The sequence below is a fragment of the Tinamus guttatus genome, unplaced genomic scaffold, assembly GCF_059628265.1.
Source record: "Tinamus guttatus ecotype Peru unplaced genomic scaffold, ASM5962826v1 Tinamus_guttatus_pri_ptg000314l, whole genome shotgun sequence".
NCBI classification, from domain to species: Eukaryota; Metazoa; Chordata; class Aves; order Tinamiformes; family Tinamidae; genus Tinamus; species Tinamus guttatus.
Window position 1 is genome coordinate 10,684,956 of NW_028288848.1, and position 21,092 is coordinate 10,706,047.

Consider the following 21,092-nt stretch of genomic DNA (forward strand, 5'->3'; position numbering starts at 1 on the left):
CCCACTGTGAAAATTTCTTTCAATATATCTAAAAGTGTGGAGATACTTCCAGTCTGTACTCTGAATCACTGGGTAAGCAGAGAAGGGACAACGTGTGTACTTGGCAAAGGCATAGTTCCAGGTAGGTAACTGTTGCATAAAATTTCCTGATAGTTTCAGCAAACCAGGCCACTCACATTCAGGCCTCTAAAGATGCCACAGAGTATCTTCTTGTTCTCCAAGAGAAGGAGGTAAAGTATTATTTATGGACTGTCTTCTACACATTCATGCAATTCTGACCATAGGAGAATAGTCTCGACTGGCTCTAAAAGGAAACACAGAGTGCACAAACAAAATAACTACGTGTGACTGCTGAGCAAATTTTACTTTCGGGTGTGTGGTTTAAACTTCATGTGGCCTGGGTTGAGCAAGTACAAAAGGGGACACAGACCTAAGCTGTCATTGGGTCAGGCCTAACACACTGAAAGACTTTTCAGTGGTGCGTAGTTTAAGCTTGTATCCGTCCTCCCCTCCCCTGCCTTCCCCTTGCCATATCTTGAAACTTCTGGCCAAGTGTGTTGGTTGCTCAGCTCAGGCACAGGCTTTGGTTAGAAATTTCTTCTTCAGTGTTGCCTATTAAGAATCATGTAATTTTAATCATGTCGAAGAATCATGTAATTTCAGTTCAGAAAACAGTTTTTAAATGAGATATATATATATATATATATATACACATATATATATATACCTGCTATATCCAGGCCTTATTAGAGAAAAGAAAGATGACTTACTTTCATTGCATAGGGGACCAGAGACATAAAAGTTCAATCATCAGAAAGCACTTGCTTTGTACACTTTAAACCTGCTAGTGTAGTTGGCACGTGCTATTTGGTCTAATTATGGCTTTCCAGCCTGGCCTAATTGATGCTCTGATTTGCAGTTACCTATCTCCAGGAGCCCATGTTTCATTACATTTTACCCTTGCTCCCGAAATTCTAAAATCCCCATGGGGAGAAATAGATTACAGCAATCCAGAGCTTTTGTATGTGAACCGATGATTCTTTCTCACCCCCATACTTTTCTTCATCTATATGTGAATAGTGAAAATATAGTAGGAAAACAAAGAAATGTATTGCTAGCCACAAAGAATCTTTATGTAGGCAGGTGTGACTACCTTCGAACTCAGTAGGAATTTTACTTAAACTGTGAATGAAAATTGCAGTGGTATGCATTCAGCTCAGAAATATTTTAATAACCTAATTGGGATGTTTATATTACAAAACTGTGTTACTTAGTCTCTGGTCACAGTTAGAAATCAAAATTCCTCTGCTGCAGAATGTGGTGATATTTTCCATTGGAAATGATTTAAGTATGAGCTTTTGAAATACAGAAACCTCATGGCTTTAGCCTTAAATAAGCATTTCAATCTTTTTTAAAAAAAATCCTCTAATGTCTGCTGCAGTTTGATTTCAAACGCGTCACATTCTTCATTAAAGCAATCATTGTTAAAACAGAGGGACATAAAGCAACATAGGATTTATTCCTTCATTAAACTGATGATCCGTATATGAAGCCAATTAACATTATGAGTCTGGTGAACATCAAGTGTAAAGAGGTTACAGAAAATTAAAAGCAGTCACCTTGGTCTTTAGATAAAGAAAGAACACTTTTACATTATAAATTATAAGAGTGTCCAAGCGGGACAAATCGGCAAATTTGGTTAATTGGAAAATACATTTTACTGCACATGAATTAAGGTAAAATAACCTTTTAGCTGTTAGTCTTTTGCATGTGTTTGTATGTGAGGGGGTGTCAGATACCGGGAATCACAGGAAAGGGAGTGTTTAGACAAGAAAAGCTACATAAGCCTTTTATTCAAACTTGAGCCATTCAGAGTCTCTTGTGGTTTGCAGACAAACCCTCAGAGCTGAAGCCCTGAAAGGGAAATGCCCATTCGGTGATTTTGCTCATCTGCTGGATCCTAAAATTTTACTGTTATAGGAGAAAAAAATGAGATGCATTTGTGTGTGCAGCAAAGAAACAATTTTGCTTTCAGATACATGGCAAGCAGGCGAAAGTCTACCCAGGATTGTATTTTACTTAGACTCTCCTTTGCAGACCTAGTAGCGATGACTAACATCAGTATGTGTGAGTGGATGTGAGAGGGAGACTTTAAGCACTTTGATTTTTATTTATTTATTTATTTTTAACGAGATGTCGCTCACCTCTGCATGTTATTTAATGCTTCACCGTTGTCTTTTAAGAGGCCCTTCGGTAACTGGACGAGAGGGGCTACTACGGAGATGCGGCACAGCTGCCCCCGCGGGCAGGGACGTTAGACCCGGGCCGGGCCGGGCGCGGAGGCGGCTCCGCGGTCGCTCTCCGCGGTGCTGAACGCGCCGCCCCGGGCGGCGGCAGCCGCGGCCGGGCCCCGCCGAGCTAACTTTTAATTATGTCAACTGCGCGCTTCGTGCATTAAATTAAACAGGCGCTGAAATGGCGAGGAGTAGGGGGGATATATTACTTAGCTCTCTCCTTGCTTTGCAGCTGCTGCTCCCTGGAAAAGTTGAGCCTTGCCCGGCTCAGGGTCCTTGTGCTTCTATTTAAAAAGCAGCGACTTGGAGCACTTCCCCGCACTCCATTTCACCCTCTTTGCCTCCCGGAATACGCTGAACTTGCAGGCTTCAAACTGCTGGGGAAAGTGAGTCTCAGAGCCAAAAGTGCAATGCAGCCCCCTGACTAGAGCAAGGCCTGAGAGCGCCATAATGAAGTTATTATTATTTTATTAGGGGGTTTTATGATAAAACACTCTCAGTCTCTCTCTCCCCCTCTCTCCACCCGACGTCAGAGAGAAAGGGAAAGGCTCATCTGCCTCTGTGCAAAGAGATCCTGCAGAGCTGGTCCTGCATAGATTTTAAAGGTCTGGAAGCAGAGGCTGATAGGGGACGACACAGATAGCACCCCAATATTTTCTTCTTTTTAAAGTAGATTGACCTAGAGCTTGTGCTGCTATTTTAAGGAGTATAACTGGATTCAAGACATGGGTTTAAATGATGCTGTAAATGCCACCTCGATTCATATTTCACTTTTCTGTACAGAGACTTGCCTGGGTGGTAAGTCAATATCTCTTGCTAAAGGGTGCTTTTCCTAAAGTGTTTATATGAATACATATATGTGTATACATGTACAAGTTTGAATGCAGCTTCTAAATCACTATTGTGCTAAAATTGTAAAGGAATGGATAAGATCTCTGCACCTCTGATATGATTAATTTCTGCCTTGCTTTGCTGAAATAATGCTTGTTAAGACTGAAACATACTTTATGCTTGGGTATGCATTAGGGAGATTTGCCCATCCTTTCCTAGTGAAAGAGGCAACAGAGCAGGTGATATTCCTAAGGTTTATTAGTGTTTATTTAATGAGATTATATACACAGAATAACTTTCCAAATACATCCTCTTTTAAAAATCTCTATCTATTGCTGCACCTGTATTCTCTGTATCCCTCTCCTTTGCTCTGGTATGAATGTGCTATGTCTTTAAACTCCCATTAGATCTAAGAGAGCCTGTGTAGATTTGCTCGCCCTTCCTGCACAGAACATTAGAATGTTTATAAAATATTAAATTTGTGTAGTCTGCCGGAGAAGCAATTGTTCCAAAATAAAATCAGCAGTCTAGACGTAACATAGACACCAGAACTTATCAACAGTTGTCTGACTTACATCTTCTGATGCATCTTGAGTGGGTCATAATACCAACTTTATTTTCAGTGGTGCATAAATTAATTACACGCATTTAATAACCAAAATATCATTATATTCCCCCTTTAATATCATAAAGGCTTTACGCCAGGGAAGCACTTAATGTGCAGGGGGCCATAACAGGCTATTATCCTTGTGTAATGCTATTACAGAACCAATTATGCGCCATTATACTTGCTTTTTTTGCAGTTTATGTGATTTGATCCAATCCCGCGTCCCTGACTTGAAAATTTCATCTGGGTACTTTAAAGTCTAATTTTCACCCGGGCTGAGGCAAGGGCCATCTCTCTCCGCTGAGCCTCCGTCTCGAATGCATTTTAAAAGTAATTGCGAAGGGTCCCGCCGCATATCATTTGCAGACGGGAAGCGAGCATAAATCCAGGGACCCCTCGCTGTGAACAAAATCAAACTTTGCTTCGGTACGAGCGCTTGGAAAGCCCCGGCGGGGCAAAGCGGCCCCCCAGACCCAGCCGGCGGCGATCAGCCGGCGCGGGGCCGGGCGGCGCGGCGCGGTTCGGTTCGGCTCGGTTCGGCTCGGCTCGGCGGCACGCAACGGGCCGCGCCGAGCCCCGGAGCGCCAAATGCGCCCAAATACAGGGGGGTTGTTGGTGCTGTTCGCATTCCCGATGTTTGCTGAGAAATGACGGGTTTTCCTTTTCTTCTACTTTTTTTTTTTTTTTTTCCTCCACCACGCACCACGTGGGCCATTTGTAGGGCCCAATAGACCTATCCAAGTTACTCACTGTAGACAGCGCTGGAAATAATCAGATTAAGGCCAATTATGCGTGAGATTATAAAGGCAAGTGCTGAGAGGCAGAGCATGCTGTAGACAGATATAAAGACATCTGGCCACTTCCAGAACTCCACAGAGCCCTTCTGTCTCCACAGCCAGCAACCCTCAGCGCCTTATTCCAGCGCAAAATACCCCAAACTTTACTGGTGATTGTACATCGTCTTAGGTATGGATTATTATTTTTATTTGCCTTCTGGATATCTGATATAATTGCATATATATTTGACTTTTTTTTCTTTTTTTTTTTTTCTTTTTTTTTTTTGCCGAGGACATTGTTTTCCAACCTGAACGCAGCTCTCTGTGTGTGGATGTTTTAAAAGGAAGGCAGCTTTTAGGTTTTATGACTATTTAATTTAGGAATAATAGGGTTTTGTTGTTGTTGTCGGTTTTTTTTTTTTTTTCTTTAAGCAGTCAGTTCTTTGCTCTTAGGTTCTAAGACTTTTTCTTTCTTTCTTTTTGCAATTATTTTATCTGGAAGGGAATAGTTGAGATAATAGCTAGATGGACGGATGAATAGATTGATGAGTGAGTAGATGGAGGGATAGAGGGATGGAGAGCAGGCAGATATTATCTACTATTTGGGGAGGGGGGCAGGAGCGGGAATATCAGCAACGAACTTTTGCTGATTCTGATACTCGTGCAGCCATCGCGGAGTTCTCCGCCTTTGGCTTGTTCCGCGCGACGCCCGCAGCGCGAGGCACAGTTTTCTCTGCCTCCTTTGGGATGGGCTCTGGGATGATCGGGGAGTTTCTCTCTTCTGCTCATTCACGCGCTCCCCGCCCCGCTGCCCGTCTCTCCGTGTCCGCAGGTGCCCGCTGCGCGGCCGCGGGGCCATGTTCTACTTCCACTGCCCGCCGCAGCTGGACGGTGAGTGAGGCCCGCGGGGCCGCGCGGCTCGGGCTGGGCGCCGCGCACCGGGGGGCAGCGCTTCTCGGGGCCCTCGCGCGCGCGGGGACCGACACACGCCGAGGTAAAGCCCAGACCTACAGAGAGATTAACTCGATATAAAAGCGCATCGCCTTTTTCAAAGGAAAAAAACCCCGCAACCCTATTTCCACCCCCCCCTCCCGCCCCCAGCTATTCCTGCTATTGTCACAGGATGGAAAGAAGGATGGCATTTTTTTTGCTGTTGTTGTTGTTTTCTAATTTGATTCTTGTTGGAAAGGCCTCGTTTTTACACCCCCCTCCCCGTCGTTTTGCCACCTGCCTCCCCTCTGTGGATAGCGATCGCGCCGTTGAGCCTCGGGCTACGAAAGAGAAGCTTTTCTCCCCTCCCAGCACAGATGTTGGTGTCATGGCTCTAATCGGGACACTTTCAGTTCGTGGTCACGCCTCCTCCCTCCAGCAAAGGGACCGCATAAATCTTTAATGTTATTTTACGAACATTCTGCGGGCGGAGGGAGGAAAGGCGATGAAAACAAAAAGAGAGGGGAAAAAAAAAGAAAGAAATGATTTGGTTTTCCTTTGATTTTCTTTAAAAAAAATGTTTATTTTTTTTTAACGGCAGCAGCCGGGGTCTGCGCGGGTCACCGTGCACACGCGTAGGGCCCCGCGCACCGCTCGCAGCGCTGCGCGGGGACCAGCCCAGTCCCCGCCGTCCAGCTCGGCTGCCGGGCCGGGCCGGGCCGGGCCGTCCCACGCGCTGCCCGGGCCCCGCCGCCGAGCCCGGGGCTTCCCCGCCGGGCCGGGCCGCGAGAGGGGCCCTGGGGTGGCTGCTCCCCCGCGCCAGAGCCTCCCGCGTCCTAACGCGCCGCAGCCCGGGGGAAATTGTCCCCTGCCCCGAGCAGCGGCCTGGGGCCGAGCCGGGTCCCCGCTGCGCCCCGCTGCCCGGCGGCTTCGTCCTCTAGTTTTGGGCAGAGAGCTCGAAACGCGCTTTTTTGGGCGGCTTTTTCTTCATGGATGATTTCGGTTTGGGGCCGAGTTCTGTCCCACGGTCAGGGTCGCCTCTCAGGCCGGCAGCGCCTTCCCTGGCCGCAGCGGCCGGCGCGGAAGGGCGGCCCTGGGGCAGCCGCTCGGCGCGGGGCGGCCTGAGTGGAAAAGGAGGCAAAAAAGAAGGAGAAAAAAAAAAAAAAAAAAAAAAAAAAAGGGGGGGGAGGGGGGAGGTGGGGAGGAAGCAAACAACTCCCCCAAGCAGCAGCCGCAGAACAGCCCCTTTCGGGCAGCTCTGGGTGCCCCCGGGTGAAGTGAGTGGCCCCTCGAAGTGAGCAGGACATCATTTTACTCCGTAATTCGCCCTTTCCAGGGCTATCCCATATGTGCCAGGCGGGATGGGGGACAGGATTTACTTCCCAAATGTCGCTGCCAGACAAGCACCGTGTCGCGGCGCACTCCACCGCTCCGCAGGACGGTCCCGGGTCCATGGCGCTGTTTGGGGGGCTTTGCTGTTTAGTTGTGACTTTTTTTTTCACCCTATATTGTCAGTAAACAAAAAAGAAGGCGACGCACCCGTGGCAGGGTATAGTGATGCTTAGTTCGGAGAGCTGAGGGGGCAGGGGGCCCTGCGTGCAGCCCCGCGGGCTGTCCCCTCTCCCCCGAGATCCTACCGAGAAAAACTTCCAGCTTCCAGCGGTTACTTTTACTCCCGCCTCAGCCACGGGCTTGTCTCTTCGCCCTCTTAAAAAATAAATGAGCCGAAAACCTCCCTTTGGCGGGCGGGGTGTCCCGGCGGGCGATGGGCCGAGCAGCGAGCGGGGGCAGGGGCTCCCCGTCGCCGTCCCGAGCCGCCCGGGGCGCTGGGACACCCGCCCCGTCCCTTGTCGCCGGCCGCCGGCCCCGCTCCGTCCCGCGCGGCCCTGACGCGCTGCCGCCCGCAGGCGCGGCGCCCTTCGCGGCTCCCTCCGCCGGAGACTTCGACGACGGCTTCTTGCGCAGGAAGCAGCGCCGCAACCGAACCACGTTCACCCTGCAGCAGGTAGGAGCCGCGCGCTGCCGGCCCGCGCTGCCGGCCCCGCCGCCCTCGGCCCTCACCCCGCTCCGCTCTCCCCCTCCAGCTCGAGGCCCTCGAAGCCGTTTTTGCCCAAACCCACTACCCCGATGTGTTCACCAGGGAGGAGCTGGCCATGAAAATCAACCTCACGGAGGCCCGGGTGCAGGTACGCAAATTATTTAACTCTGGGGTATTCAAACCGGCAAACTTTTTCCTTTTTCTTTCTTTCTTTCTTTCCTTTTTTCCTTTTTTTTTTTTTTTTGACATCACGACTGCAGAGTGCACATTTGGCCAAAGAACGCAAATGAAGACGATCTGTCATTTTCATGATGCACTTTAATAACATCAACATAATGTGGAATATTAGATTAGGTTGATTAATCGGTCATTCATAATTAACTAGTGATAATGTTCTACACTAATTTGTCCGCGTCTCCAAGGTACTAAATTACATCAATGCACATCCATTTCCTTGCTTTTGGAGCAGGGGGGTGCAGAGAAAAGAGCTGAGACGAGATTCTCCAAAGCCGCTATGGCCACTGTCAAGCAGGGGGGTTAGTCAGCTGCAGGGAGCCCAGCTGCCAGGAAGAATCCTCCGCACGCCCTCAACTTTTCTCCCCTTTGCCTACTTTCCAAAAGCCTAATTTAGACAACTATGGAGCCTGCACACTAATTCCCACACATCAACCATGATCCAAGAAGTGCCACTGCCCACAATAGCTTTCTTCTCCCCACTTTCCTTTCTTCTCTCTTTTTTTTTGTGATCCAAGTATTTGTTTTTCCACATCCAGCAATTAACCTTATTCAAAGGTCTCCAAGATGCTAAGAACAGCAGTCCTGCAGTTGTAAGAGATGGATCCATATAGCTCTGCAGGCATCCGCTGCTGATTTGCAAGCAATTTTTGAACGCTATTATTCATTATATTTACAGTGTTTTCTTCATGCCGTTTCTGTATTTTTATTTACTTATTTATTTATTTGGGTGCTCGGGGTTAAGACTATGCAAAGATCTAATTGTAGGAAATATAATAGCTTGCCTTTTGTTCCCTAGGGTCATGTTAGTATCTCTTAAAACCCAATGGCTGAAGAGAGATAATGGAATTCACCACAGTAAATTGGGGATTGTAAACAAATTATTTCTCCTATAATCAGATTATGCAATCCTGATTATTAAATCTGAACATGAATCATTGGTCATACGCAGGCAAATTAAACTGATTATTATTTGGGAATGAAAATCTCCTTTTGCTGGTGCATTGTAGGTACTGGCTTAAAAATAATAAAAAATGCCATTTTGGCTATTGGTGCCTAAAGACTGAACTGCAAATTGAGATAAATGGGACAATTATTGAGCATTCAGAAGAGGAAGATCATAACTTCTTTCTGAAAGGTGCAAGGGTGAGATAGGGGTGGTGACAATTAGGTTGCTGAGGACTGGTGTTTAGCCTTGTTGGCTATTATGCAAACAGACAATAGATGCAAGCATTTGTTTAGCCTGCTTTCATGCAGGGACATGGGGAAACACAGAGGATGGGAGATATGTTTACATTTATACCCCTTGCTCATTCAAATATGATTAATGTGCTATAAAGCAGAGTCTTAATCGAAGATGATGTTGTCAAACAATAACTAAATAGGGAAATAAACGACTTCATCATGCTCTTTCCTCAGAAGCAGGCGAACTGTCAGTGCAAAGTCATTAAAATATGATAATGAAAAATAGCTCAATTAAATGTTGTTATAGCTGTGACCTTCATTCAATTAAGACGCAAGAAAGTGTCTGCATTTTGCTTTGCATTTAACTGCTCTAAATTTAGAATATAGATAAAATCATTATTCAACATTTGCTGATACATGCAATTAAAAGGCAGCTAACTAAAAATGGAGTTGTAGGAGGGGAATAATAATAATAACAATCTTGCCTGTACTTGAAGTCATGTATTAAAATGTGGATTTCCTAACCTCAAGGGAAGCTTGGTATTTTCCACCTCAATAAGGTGCTTTCAGAGCATCAGCCCCAAGGTAAATGAGAGGGGAAAAACAAAACAAAACAAAAAAAAACCCAGAAGTGCTAGGCCTAAAGAACATGAATTTTTGTGTTGTATATGAAAGAAAAATAAGTTTTGAAAAGTAACATTTATTAGACTGCAGAAAGGTCTTCCAAGATTAGTACCTACTCCTCCTTGAGTCGCTAAATGTTGGCCTGGCCAACACGTCCAAGGGCAGCAGCAGTTTCACCTCCCACCGCACTGAGGATGGGATGGCCAAGACACCCTAATGCCCGGCTTTTCAGTCTTGATCCCTCTAGTTCTAGCAGGAGCTCATTTAAAGATTTACACACGATTCCTATAGAGTACCTAGATACATAATTCTGTCCCTATACAGAAGATACTTAAATATGTATTAAAACAAAGAAATGAATGATAGATGTGTGCATAAGGTAAAAATAGGCTTAAATGCTTTGCTAATTGATACAGTAACATCAGAGGCTTGGATTTTTTCTTAACATGCCAAGACATCCAAAAGGATGTCTTTAGACACAGAAATACTTCAGACACAGAAATGCTGCAGATACGAGTGTATTCTTAAGGCCCGAGCAAAATAACGCTGAGGACACAAAATATGTAACAGGAAAATTTTACCGAGTTTCAAAATGACTGATTTCCCAAGATCAGCAGCTTGTGAACAGTTTCCCTGCTTTGTGACCAGCTAAACACGGTGTTCAGCACTGACTGCTCTGCTGCTCCAGGTATGGTTCCAGAACCGAAGAGCCAAATGGAGGAAAACAGAGAGAGGCACCTCCGACCAGGAAGGCTCCAAGGAAGCAATGGCCGAGGTGGCTCCTCCTGTGAGGAATTTAAATTCCCCTTCTCCAGCAGATCAAACCAGGAATAAAAAAGAGAATCTGGAGATCCAGCAGAGGTAAGGGTAATGCGTGTATCAAGCACCTCTTTCTGAATGTGAACATGCACAAACACAGACTTGCTTCATGCCAGGCTGAGACCTGACATTTTCAGGTACAGCTCAAATCATGAGAAGATGAAGTATCTCTCTTGCAACTTATGGGCAAAAGTGCTTCCTGCAGGGATGCTAGTGGCTCTGGGAGGCTAATGTTTAGCCAGGTTCTGCTCCCATGGAGCCTGTGATCATGACACGATTATACATTTGTGTTCCCACACATGCACTGTCTTGAATCCGCTAGTTCTGTTTTTGCAAGCCATTTTCTCTTCTCCTCCAGCCTGAGTCGAGCGGTTGGTCCTACCGGACCCTTCTTCCCCTCCTGCCTGCCGGGGACTCTTCTCAACACAGCCACCTACGCACAAGCTTTGTCCCACGTCGCCTCGCTAAAAGGTAAGTGGCTTGGTTTAACTTTGGTGACGAGCTGGGGTGCATCCCTGTCAAGCTGAGGGTGTGTGCCCAGTCATGCCAGTGGAGAAGCCTGTAGGAAAGGATGGATCCTTCTGTCGGGACTGGCAGTAGGGGCACTGGTTGCGCGATGTTGCAGGTTCAGGAGTGAATCAGCTGCTGTGAACAGTAGCATCGTTTGGGGCAAATCCCACCCCGTTGGGGTTAGCGAAGTCAAGGTTTGTCTCTAGGAGTAAGGCAGGTAGGGTTTGATTCTTTAACATTTATTTCACATGTACTTCTTTCTTTTTAGAGTCAAATTTATACTAATAAATTAGTTATACACATCCTTTTGCATTATGCATTACCTGGCACCATTGCTGGTGCCTCATCCGCTCTTTGCCTTCGCACGATGGATCTCTGCTCGACGGCAGCGCTTTCCCCTCCTCAATGGCAGGACTTCCCGAGATCGTGAATAAAGCGTGTATGTGGGGATAAGGAGTATACAAAGCAATTCCTCATTTCATGCGAGCCAAGCATCAAGAGGGTACATCCAGTACCCATACTCCTTTAAGTGCCCAAAAAGCAGTGGTATGCATCTTTTAAAAATAAATCACCAGCTTATCCATTAGTTGCTCCTCATCTAACAATTTGTAAGTCTAAGGGTGTAAGCAGGATGAATTCAATTTATAGATTTATAGGATGCAAAATCTCATACCACTGCCATGCACAATGCAGCACACCTATTTACTGAATGTCCCAGTGTATCACGTATTTTGTGAGGAAAGCTTCCCAAAGTTTAAGACCATCCTCTATGAATGTAAATATGTTTTTATATCTGCCTATGTTTTCTGACATACCTCATAGTCTCACATGTATTTCCCAAGGGAAATCATCATGGCCAAAGTATATTCCTGAAAGAAAGGTTTGCAACTGCTGAGTTCTGTATTGTCTGCTGTCCTGCCCCCATCCTCCTGCCTTTCTGAAAGAGTAGAAGCCAAACATAGCATGTTTGCTGTAGCATAGCCATCCTGGTGGGTGAGGAATAAGGATTTTGAATCAAGAAAACCCATAAAACTTGAAGCACGACTCTCTGCCTGGACCCTGTGGGCAGTGGCTCTTGTATTGCATGTGTCCTGTAGATCTCTGCCTTGTGGCCAGGAGGTCTTGGACCAGAAGATTTCTTCTTATTTCATCAGACAGAAACAACCTCTCTGGAGTAGATCCAGGTGAAATGAATTAGACAAAGACATTATTGAGAGAGAAATGTGTTTTCAGAAAGGTTGAATGATTTGGAAACAGAGTTGAGTTCAGTGAATAGTTTCACTGGAAGTAAGGACTATTTCTTTCTTAAAGCATTGCAGTTAAGCATTTGCAAAAGTAAATATCTTAACACTTTATACTTGCTTGCTTCATTTTTAAATTTAGTGCAATTTTGAGGAAAATAATCCTAATAAAACAAAGCCAAGCAGAATGAAATGTTTTATTTGGCCTGAAAAATCTGTTATGAAGGTTTTTTAGTTTTATTTATTTGGATGACCCCCAGATTTTTTTTTCCACGCGATTTTACTGCTCATCCCCTAAATTGAAATAATAATTATTTGCTCCTTTTTGCTATATTTAAGTTTTACAACTAAGGGCAGGGGGGATATTATTCCTGAATCTCTTGTGGCTCTTGTGGTGAAGCTCATTAGATAGGCAGTTGCACAGGCTGAAAGGCTATGTCCCTGAAAATTATTCCCAAATATAATGACTTTTTTTTTTTTCTCCCCTCAATTTGAATAAAAATGGTCAGGTATCAGAAAAATCTGTCTGAATATTCATTGCCCAGTTTGCCAGGGCAGAAATGCCTGGTTTATATTTCCTCTCTGGCACTAGGAATCTCTAGTTATATGCAAGGGGACTGGGATAATGTAGTGCATTGTGATTTTCAAAACTCCAGCTTTCTTCTATGCAAGTTATAAGTGAGGCCATCTATATGAGTCCTGTAAAAAGATATTTATTCTCATCCTTGGGAGAGCAATCCTGGCTGGTAAAGTGAATTGTAAGCTTCAGTAAGACAGTGACAGATGCCTGCAGGCAAATGGGTGCCGCTGGTGCATCAGACACCACTGGGAAGTTTAGGTTGTTGGCTTGTTCTTTTCAGGAGACAAGATTTGCTTTGTAGAGCTAGTGAGCCAACGCTTTGTTCATGGCAGTGAATAATATTTGACTGATGCTTTTAGAAGGAGACAATTAAAATCTATACAGTAAATAACAAGTGTTGATGATGATGTAACTAATTAACAATTATTTTAGGCTCTTATGGGCCATTTTCACTGTGCCACCTGAGAATTCTCTCATATGTATGTAAACCAGTACTTTGCTTTCTCTGAGGTTGATTGCTTGGCTCCAGCCCCAGATTTCCAGGGCTGTATAAAGTATCTAGGGCACATGTTATCCGGATCTACTTTGTAGCACAAGGATAGAATAAATTTACTTTTCCAGATGAAGTCAGTCCAGCAGAGACATGAAATCTCCTAACAGCCTGGCATAGGGCAGGGTTTGAAGCTGCAGCTTTGCTTTTGGAAAGGCTCTGCGCTGCAAGCTCGCTTCATGCTTCCTGTGGCTTTGCAAGTCTTCAACGTGCAGCACTGATCTGAGTCCTGCGTGTGCTACTTCCACGTAAATGAGGAATAGTGTTGGAGCATGAGGCGAGGTTTGCACAGGCGACAGAAGCAAACTCTTCTCCCTAGGCAATATGCCCTATGAACCCGTCTGTCTCTGAGACCGATATATTTTTTTTTTCTTAACGAAATGGCATTACTATGATAGGATGCTCTTTGAAGAAAACAGGCCATCTGTACAACAGAGATCAGAACTGTAATTCAGACCATAGACTGTCCCAGAGAAAAGTATATCACCACTGGACAATTTCTATCTGTTTCTGTCCAATATTTTCTCTTCAATAACATAACAGATCTTTTCCTTCCCTTAAGTCATCTCCCTTTCCTAAGATTTTCATGTCAGAGGCTATACTTAGTATCAAGCAATTCTTAATCACCATATTACCCCATTACATACTGTTCTTTCAGGAAGTTGAGCCTGTCTCTAGAAAAACAACCATAAAATCATAATTCCTATGAGATGCAGGCCTTCCTATTTCTGGATTTTAATTTTTCACTGCTGGCCGAAGTCAGGAAGAAGTTTGACTCATATATATGAAATTTCTGGTGTTTGTTACGGTCTGAAATTGTGCTAATTTGACAACTGTGCTACTTCATTGTGGTGACTTGGACATTTCCATGATCTTCCAAGATGAATCACTTACTGTAAACCATGCATCTGCAGTCCATTTAGTAGATTTAATTGCAGACCTCAAATATGCAGGGAAAATACTTGTTTTATTTATGGGCTGTATAACAATAGAGTCATCAGGAGAAGCTAGTGTTCTGCACAGAGAGAGACCTCAAAGTACCTTCTTAATGGATGACAGCATGAATGCAATTCATTAATGTAGAAACGTTATTAATGGGTGTAAACAAGAATCTCCGGTTTTTAGCGGAAGCGTTCCACTGTTCTGGTGGCTGAGGCCAGGAGGTATCTGTCACATTCCGCTCAAATTTCCCCAGCCCCCATGATTCAAAGTGCTGTGTATGAGGAGAGAAATAATTACACTTGCCGGGGAATTACTTTCATAATTCACCCAGAGCTCTGCTCTGTGCAAGTTATAGCTCACTTGGTTTTCACAGCAGCTCCACGCTACTGATAGAAAGGCAGGATTGCATTACGCACATCAAAGTGGATATTCCGGGGCCCCATTGATTAGGCTCTTTTATGGTTTGTTGCTGCTGTGGTTGCTGTTGTTCATATTAGGGAGCCTTAATTGCAGTATCCAGGAAAAAAAATCAGAACTGTCCATCCATTACATTTCAATCTCTATTATGGAAAGACGAAGAGAGTTTACCCAACGTCATTGAGTTAGAGACAGGCTGCAAAAGAAGCATTCAAGGACCCTACTTACCCTTGAACTAGTGTTTACTGAAATGAAGCACCATGGTTTACCGTATGACTGGGGGATGGAATTAAAACTCTTTGGGTTCCTTATTGTCTCTGTCATTCATTAGTACTTGATGATGGATTTACTGACCTTTCTCACTGTGTAACCTTGGGAAAGCTATGTAATAGAGCAAATATAGCAAGGGGGTTCTGTTTGGCAAATACATATCTCTTCGTTTACTTGCTACTGTGACTTCAGAGAATTTGACACATTTCTTTAGCTTGCCGCTAAAATTCCAGCACCACAAGTCCCCAGCTCTGGCACTGCCCTACCTCACAGGTATATTTTCAGTCTCTGCAACAAGGGTTAGGGAATACCCAGATATCAGAACTCCTAGAGGGTGGAAGCACCTGAGACACACAAAGGAAGTGGGTACTGGACTGTTCCCCCAAACCAAATCTTGATTAGGCCGATGAACCTTAACTGGGCAGGGGTTTCCTGGGAGTGTCACATAAATGGTGAGGAATTGCATTCAGCTGATCACATCAAACACTGATAAACACAAAAACTGCAAGAGGAAGGGAATTGGGGTTTTGTCTTTTGGAAAGACCATCTATTAAATTCTTTAAACTGTTGAGTTGAAATACAAAATGCATATTTTAAGTACTCATGGATCAATATGGACTTTCCATTTCACTCTCCTAAGCTGAAGCTGAACCTTAGAACTGCACAAAAGGATCCACAACAAAAGTTCTGGATCAAATATTGTTACTATTGAAATGTGATGTTGGCAGAGACAAGACAGAACTAATTTAATTTTCCTGTCAGTCTCTGTAGTAGATCAATTAAACTGCCAAGTGGATCAAATATTTCAGACTGTATTTATTACATTAAGTATTTATGTTCAGGCTGAACCTTTAAAGTATGATCTCATATAGGAATACAAGGAGGTTTAGATCAATTCAGCAGAATTTGCTGTAAGTTAATGGAAATCTGACTGTATATTTTAATTTTGTGTACAAGAGTCAGTAAGTTCTTGAAAGAAGGGAAGCTATTCCCTGTCTGCATTGTAGCAACCTGGTAAAATTCCATTTAAGTATTACAAGACTGATAGAGATGTTATTGGAAGCTGGATCAGGCTCTAGGACTAGAGACATAACCCCTACTGATGCTAGAAAAGTCTGATAGATTTTGCTGGACTTACTGCCCACAGACAGAGGCAACTGCAGGGTAGATTCATCCCTCCTTTTGCAATAAAAAGACACAGGGCTGAATTGTACACTCCTGTACTCTATCAAGACCCTGAAGCAAATGACACTAGTTATTCTACATTTATTTCCACGTGAGCTGTTATTTGCAAGTGTTTTAACCTTAGTGAAAATTAAATGAATGGTTAATGGGTGAATTATTACTAGAGAGAGCCTAGTCTCCACACAGATACCTGTGCTGCCTCAGGTTGCAGAGCCACTGGGTCTAATTATTAAGCAAAGAGCTTAGATTGTTTTTGAAGACTGATAAATATTTTATCCCTTTCTAACCATGAAATTAAAATTAGTTTTAGGGGATGGAGGCAAATGCTGCTTTTTGTAAAATGGGAAGACACTTCTTCCCACCTCCTGTTCATCTGCCAGGATAGGTGTCTGTGTTTGTTAGGTACTAGGATGGGAACTGCATCAGAAAAACTTGCTCAGTTTGCATGAGAGGCAGCAATGCAAAGGCAGTCGATGCACAGACAGGCCTTTATGCTTCCCGATTCCAGAGTATAACTTAGTGAGGCTTAACAGTACGGACAAAACTAACAGTGTGGTGTCTGCAGTGGAAAGACCTCTGCAAGCACCAACATCTTGGGCTTCCCTTGTTGCTAAAACAGCCCCGAAGTGGCTATATTTCAACAGGGCAAAAAAATGTATTTACGAATGTGATTGGCAAAAACTGTATGTTGTCTTATTGAATGGATTTTCTTGTAAACTGTCCTGTCATGCTCAAAGAGGCACTCTGATGTTTAAATCAGCCACAGATTTTTCCGACTGAGCCTTCCTAATGTTAAAAAAGGAAAAAAAAAAAAAAAAAAAAGAGGCTTTTAGTAAAAATTTGCTGGGGGGGGGGGATGCCTGTGAATGCCTGGACCTATGGTAATGTTGCTTTAGTGATCATATGCTCAATCAAAGTAGTATTACAAGAGTAACAGACTTTTTAGTTATATCAGTAACTCATTTCTTGTAGGTTTTGTTTTCTAAATGCAAGAAGCATTTTCTCCTGAACCTGCAAGCTGCTAGTGTCCAACAACTGCTAGAGAGAAGTCTTGCTAACACCCTAAAACCAAGCATCTGTCTGCCTTCATCCCTAGCAGACAGGTACTGACCCATTGCTACCAAGAGCAGAAGTATAAAAGAAAACATCCCTGCTCCCTGCAGGTTATTAGTTTCATTACTTAGTCATGAGCCATTTAACTCAAATATTAACTGCAGAAATTAAAGCAAGTCCTTGGCTTGGAAAGATCAGAGGAAGATATTGCACCACGTCAAATTGTGTTCTGCAGGGCTGTTTTCTATTGGGGTAGCATGGGGGTAGCATAGCAGGAAAGGATGAGCTTGTAGAAGAGGATGTGGAGCTTGTTTGCCCTGGGAAAGACAGACCCAGCAGATTTCTCATCAGAGAGCAATGCAAAACGGTAGTTCAACTGTTCTGCCCTGCCTCTTCTTCCTACTCTTTGTACACACTCTTTTCCATTTGATAGAACCACCTATGCTAGGTACAGGGTGTCTCTTTGAAGACACTGCTTGTCTTGCAGGTTGGTGACCCTGGACTTCCAGGAGAGCCTGTTTGGGAACCATTTTAGGTCCCACTGATGCCGCAGGCTGAGCTAGAGGAAGATCTTGCAGTGTTTCAGCTTGAGAAGGGAGCTGGTGAGGGAAGGACTGCTTCCAGTAGCGGGGTAAATGGAAACCTTTTCATTTAGATGGAGAAGAGAACCATTTCATCCTGTTCATCCCATTTCATCCATTCATCAATCTTTATTGCCTGCTTGAGAGACCTCAGGTGCCAGGTAGTGATACTCTATCCCATCTTTCCTGCTGGTAGTCCAGACTACAGTCAGTGACACTAGGTGGTCTTGGATCAGTTCTGGAGGATCTTGTCTTTGAGGTGGCATTGGTATGCAAGCCCAGAGGTGGGATGGGGGACGGTACAGCAGCCCCCTTCAGGTAAATATGATGCCAAGAATTGGCAGGGGCCTAGCCAAGGACGTGCTAAGAAGCTGTGCAGGACTAGATACAGCTCAGATGTGGAATCTGGTGTTGCTCAACAATTCCCACCTTATGTTACCACATGAAGTCTATGCTGGACAAGAAAAATGTATTTAGAAGCAGACAGGTTACTAAACCGATTTGTCCCAAGGTGCTGCCTTTGGTTCTTCACAACGAGTGACAGGAGAGTACTTGTGCTATCTCACAGCTCTGTGTAGGTGATCTCACAGTCCTTTCTGTCCTGAATATCTAAAGCTTTCCAGGAAAATATGTTAGTCAAGCAAAATCAAATCTGATCCTTTGCCTTTTGGCCAGACAAAGAACTAGCAGAATTATGCATCAAGGGGCTTGACAGGCATGTCCAAAACCACCGTTTGATAGTTAATCCTGCCCAATGAGCCTCCACTCCAGTATGTCATAGACAAATGGGAGAAGGTGGCTAGTTCCTGCACAGTTACAACCTGGGTATGTTCACGTTTCTCTCAGTGGTAGCCTTCCCGGTGCAGCTCAGTGCTGGGAGTCCCACCCTGCCCTGGAGAGTGCTGGGCCCAGATCCATCCTGCCTCAGTGCAACAGGAGGGCAGGGCCTCCCCCAGCATGTGGCTGCTGGTAGACACAAGGCAGCAGCTTGGGATAGGAACTGGGAGATGGCTCAGTCTGGCTTGCTGTGATTGGAACTTCATTACTTGTTTCCAAATTTGCTGCCCTAATTCATTCCCTTTCCCACTACAATGACTGTGTCTCAGCAGGACAGAGTCTGACTCTCCTAGCGCTGACTTAACAAACATCTCTGTACCTACTGAAGGTCTATGGAGAGGTGCGGTTACGCCAGGCAAGACTCTACTCCATCCTTGCCCTCCACAAAGGGAAAGGTAGGGGTGTCAGGCCAGCATATGACAGTCATCCTGGCCAGGTCAGGGGATAGATGCCAGCTCAGCCCCCTTTCCAGTGGGACCCTCTTGTTGTGTGGCAGTGACAGAACCTTGTCTCCTTTCTCTCCCAGGGAGTCCGCTGTGCTCGTGCTGTGTCCCCGATCCCATGGGCATCTCCTTCTTGCCCACGTACGGCTGCCAAAGCAACCGCACGGCCAGCGTGGCCGCACTGCGCATGAAGGCGCGGGAGCATTCGGAGGCCGTGCTGCAGTCCGCTAACCTCCTGCCGGCCACCAGCAGCAGTCCTGCGCCACCAGCCAAGCCCAGCCCGGAGGGCAGCCCGGACAAGCAGCCCTCTCCGGCCAAGGAACACATGGACGGAGAGAAGAGTGTATGAGGCTGGGCCTGCGCCAGCCCCTCAGCTCGCTGCGAGGACCCCATGGTGGGACTTGCCACAGGGAGAGTGCGGCGCGGCCCGGTGCCAGCTGGATGTCACCGGACCGCCAGGGACCTGGGCACCCACGGCAAGAGCCAACAGCCTTTCCAGCTGCCTGCCCTGTGCCCTGCTCTTCCTGCACCTCTGTAGATTAACTCCCCTGATTTACTGGCACCATATGTGTTTGGAAATGTCTGTGAAACTGTTTTTAGACCCCTCGCACCTCAGCAGTGTCAGAAAGGAGGGCTCGCTGCCTTTCCTGCTCCCTTTCAATCTCCACGTCCTCAAGTTCTCTTGACAACTCCCCAGGGTTGCTTTTCTCAGCAGTAAGACCGGGCCCAAGCACCGCTGAGGCTGTGTCCCATGTAGGCCAGACCTTGGCCCGTCTGGACCTGGGACAGCTGATCTCTGCCTGCGGGCAGGTTCAGAGCAGAGTGCCCTGGCTGGCGCCACACACTGAGCTCCTCGCCAGGCCCTTCCACAGCAGGTCAGCGCGCTGTCACCAGCGGCCATCTTGCCTTCACCTAGGACCCTGGCAGCGCGGATCCTCTTTCCACACAGACATGGCAGGCTGGGAGCAGGGCTGGGCTTGCAGACTTGTGCTCACAGGAAGGAGAGGCCTCCAGGACTCTTTTCCTCTGCTGGGCGCACGGTATACCTGTGTATATGCTGGTATATAATACTCCCTGCACCTGTTGTTTTCCATTTGACTTCCATCAAGTCCTCCCCACAGAGAAGATTTAAGGGAAACAGAAAATTGAGTGAAAATCATTATAATTTTCCTTCTCCTTTCTCTTCCCTTAAAGTTGAACTTTCCATGAAGTAGATCACTGCAGAATTGCTGAGATCAGTTTACCTGTGAATAAATTCCTTGCACTAGTCTTGATGTGAACTTTAGTCTCTTACTTGCCATTCCCTGGGTTAGATAAAAAGATACATGTGATTCCAGAGCAGTGTTCATAGCTTCAAATGGTAATGTTGATATTTAATGGAGTGTGCAGTTATGTGTCAATCTGCACAAAACTGGGGGTATTTTAGCAGCATTCTCTGACCTTCGAATAAGTTCTTAAAAAAAAAGAATCCATGACATTTTGGAAACATTTGGAGAAAGACCAGAAACCAAAATAATCCTATGTTGCAACATTGCAAATATCTCTTTGCGTGTTGTATTTTTAATAAAGAGAAAATAAAACTTGGAAGGATATTCTTTTATTCCATCCAAAAGCAGATTGTTCCATTTACTGATTTTTTGTTTGTTTAATTAGATAATATGCACAGTGCAAATGGAAGCTTGACACTTCAGGAAATAGACCCTTATTTCCAACCCAAAACAGAGTAAGCAGGTGTCTTAATCTGGGATGCTCCACATTTTTCTCATGGGTGATGCAGATAAAAGTTTAAGCTTCCTGGCATGGAAATACTTTTTATAGTTGCAAACTCCTCAGATCTGCCTACAGTTGTCACTGGAGGACAGATCAGCACCACATAGGGCTCATTTGGGCTCATAGACTTGCCCAAATAATGTGGAAGCCAATGGAGAGCTTCCCATGAGCTCCCAAGGTCTTCAGAGCAGATCCTTCATAAGAAAAATGCCCTGTACCAAATGAGATGCCCTCCACCACAGCCGTAAAAGTTGTACTGTTTAAGCTGTGGGCAGATTTTGACACAGAAACTCGGCTAATAGAGCCTGTTCGTTTGTATCAACCAGCCCAAGCTTTTCTGACACTTCCCCCTTGGGGCTGATCCTGTGTGTTGTG

General features: G+C 45.3%; 1 protein-coding gene across 1 annotated transcript; it reads left to right on the plus strand.

The window, feature by feature from the left end:
* The first annotated feature begins 5,365 nt into the window (after positions 1–5,365).
* DRGX (dorsal root ganglia homeobox) lies at positions 5,366–19,296 on the plus strand. The gene is made up of 6 exons (XM_088528903.1): positions 5,366–5,399; positions 7,346–7,443; positions 7,523–7,624; positions 10,208–10,380; positions 10,697–10,809; positions 19,031–19,296. Exons 1-6 carry the CDS (start codon positions 5,366–5,368, stop codon positions 19,294–19,296), a joined length of 786 nt encoding a protein of 261 aa, XP_088385029.1.
* The last annotated feature ends 1,796 nt before the right edge of the window (positions 19,297–21,092 follow it).

What these genes read in the sequence shown, in the direction of transcription:
- DRGX (XM_088528903.1), top strand. Translation starts at nt 5,366, where the DNA reads ATGTTCTACTTCCACTGCCCGCCGCAGCTGGACG. An exon ending in CTGCCCGCCGCAGCTGGACG is followed by an intron (nt 5,400 to 7,345) that starts GTGAGTGAGGCC and finishes TGCCGCCCGCAG; the next exon opens with GCGCGGCGCCCTTCGCGGCT. An exon ending in CCACGTCGCCTCGCTAAAAG is followed by an intron (nt 10,810 to 19,030) that starts GTAAGTGGCTTG and finishes TTTCTCTCCCAG; the next exon opens with GGAGTCCGCTGTGCTCGTGC.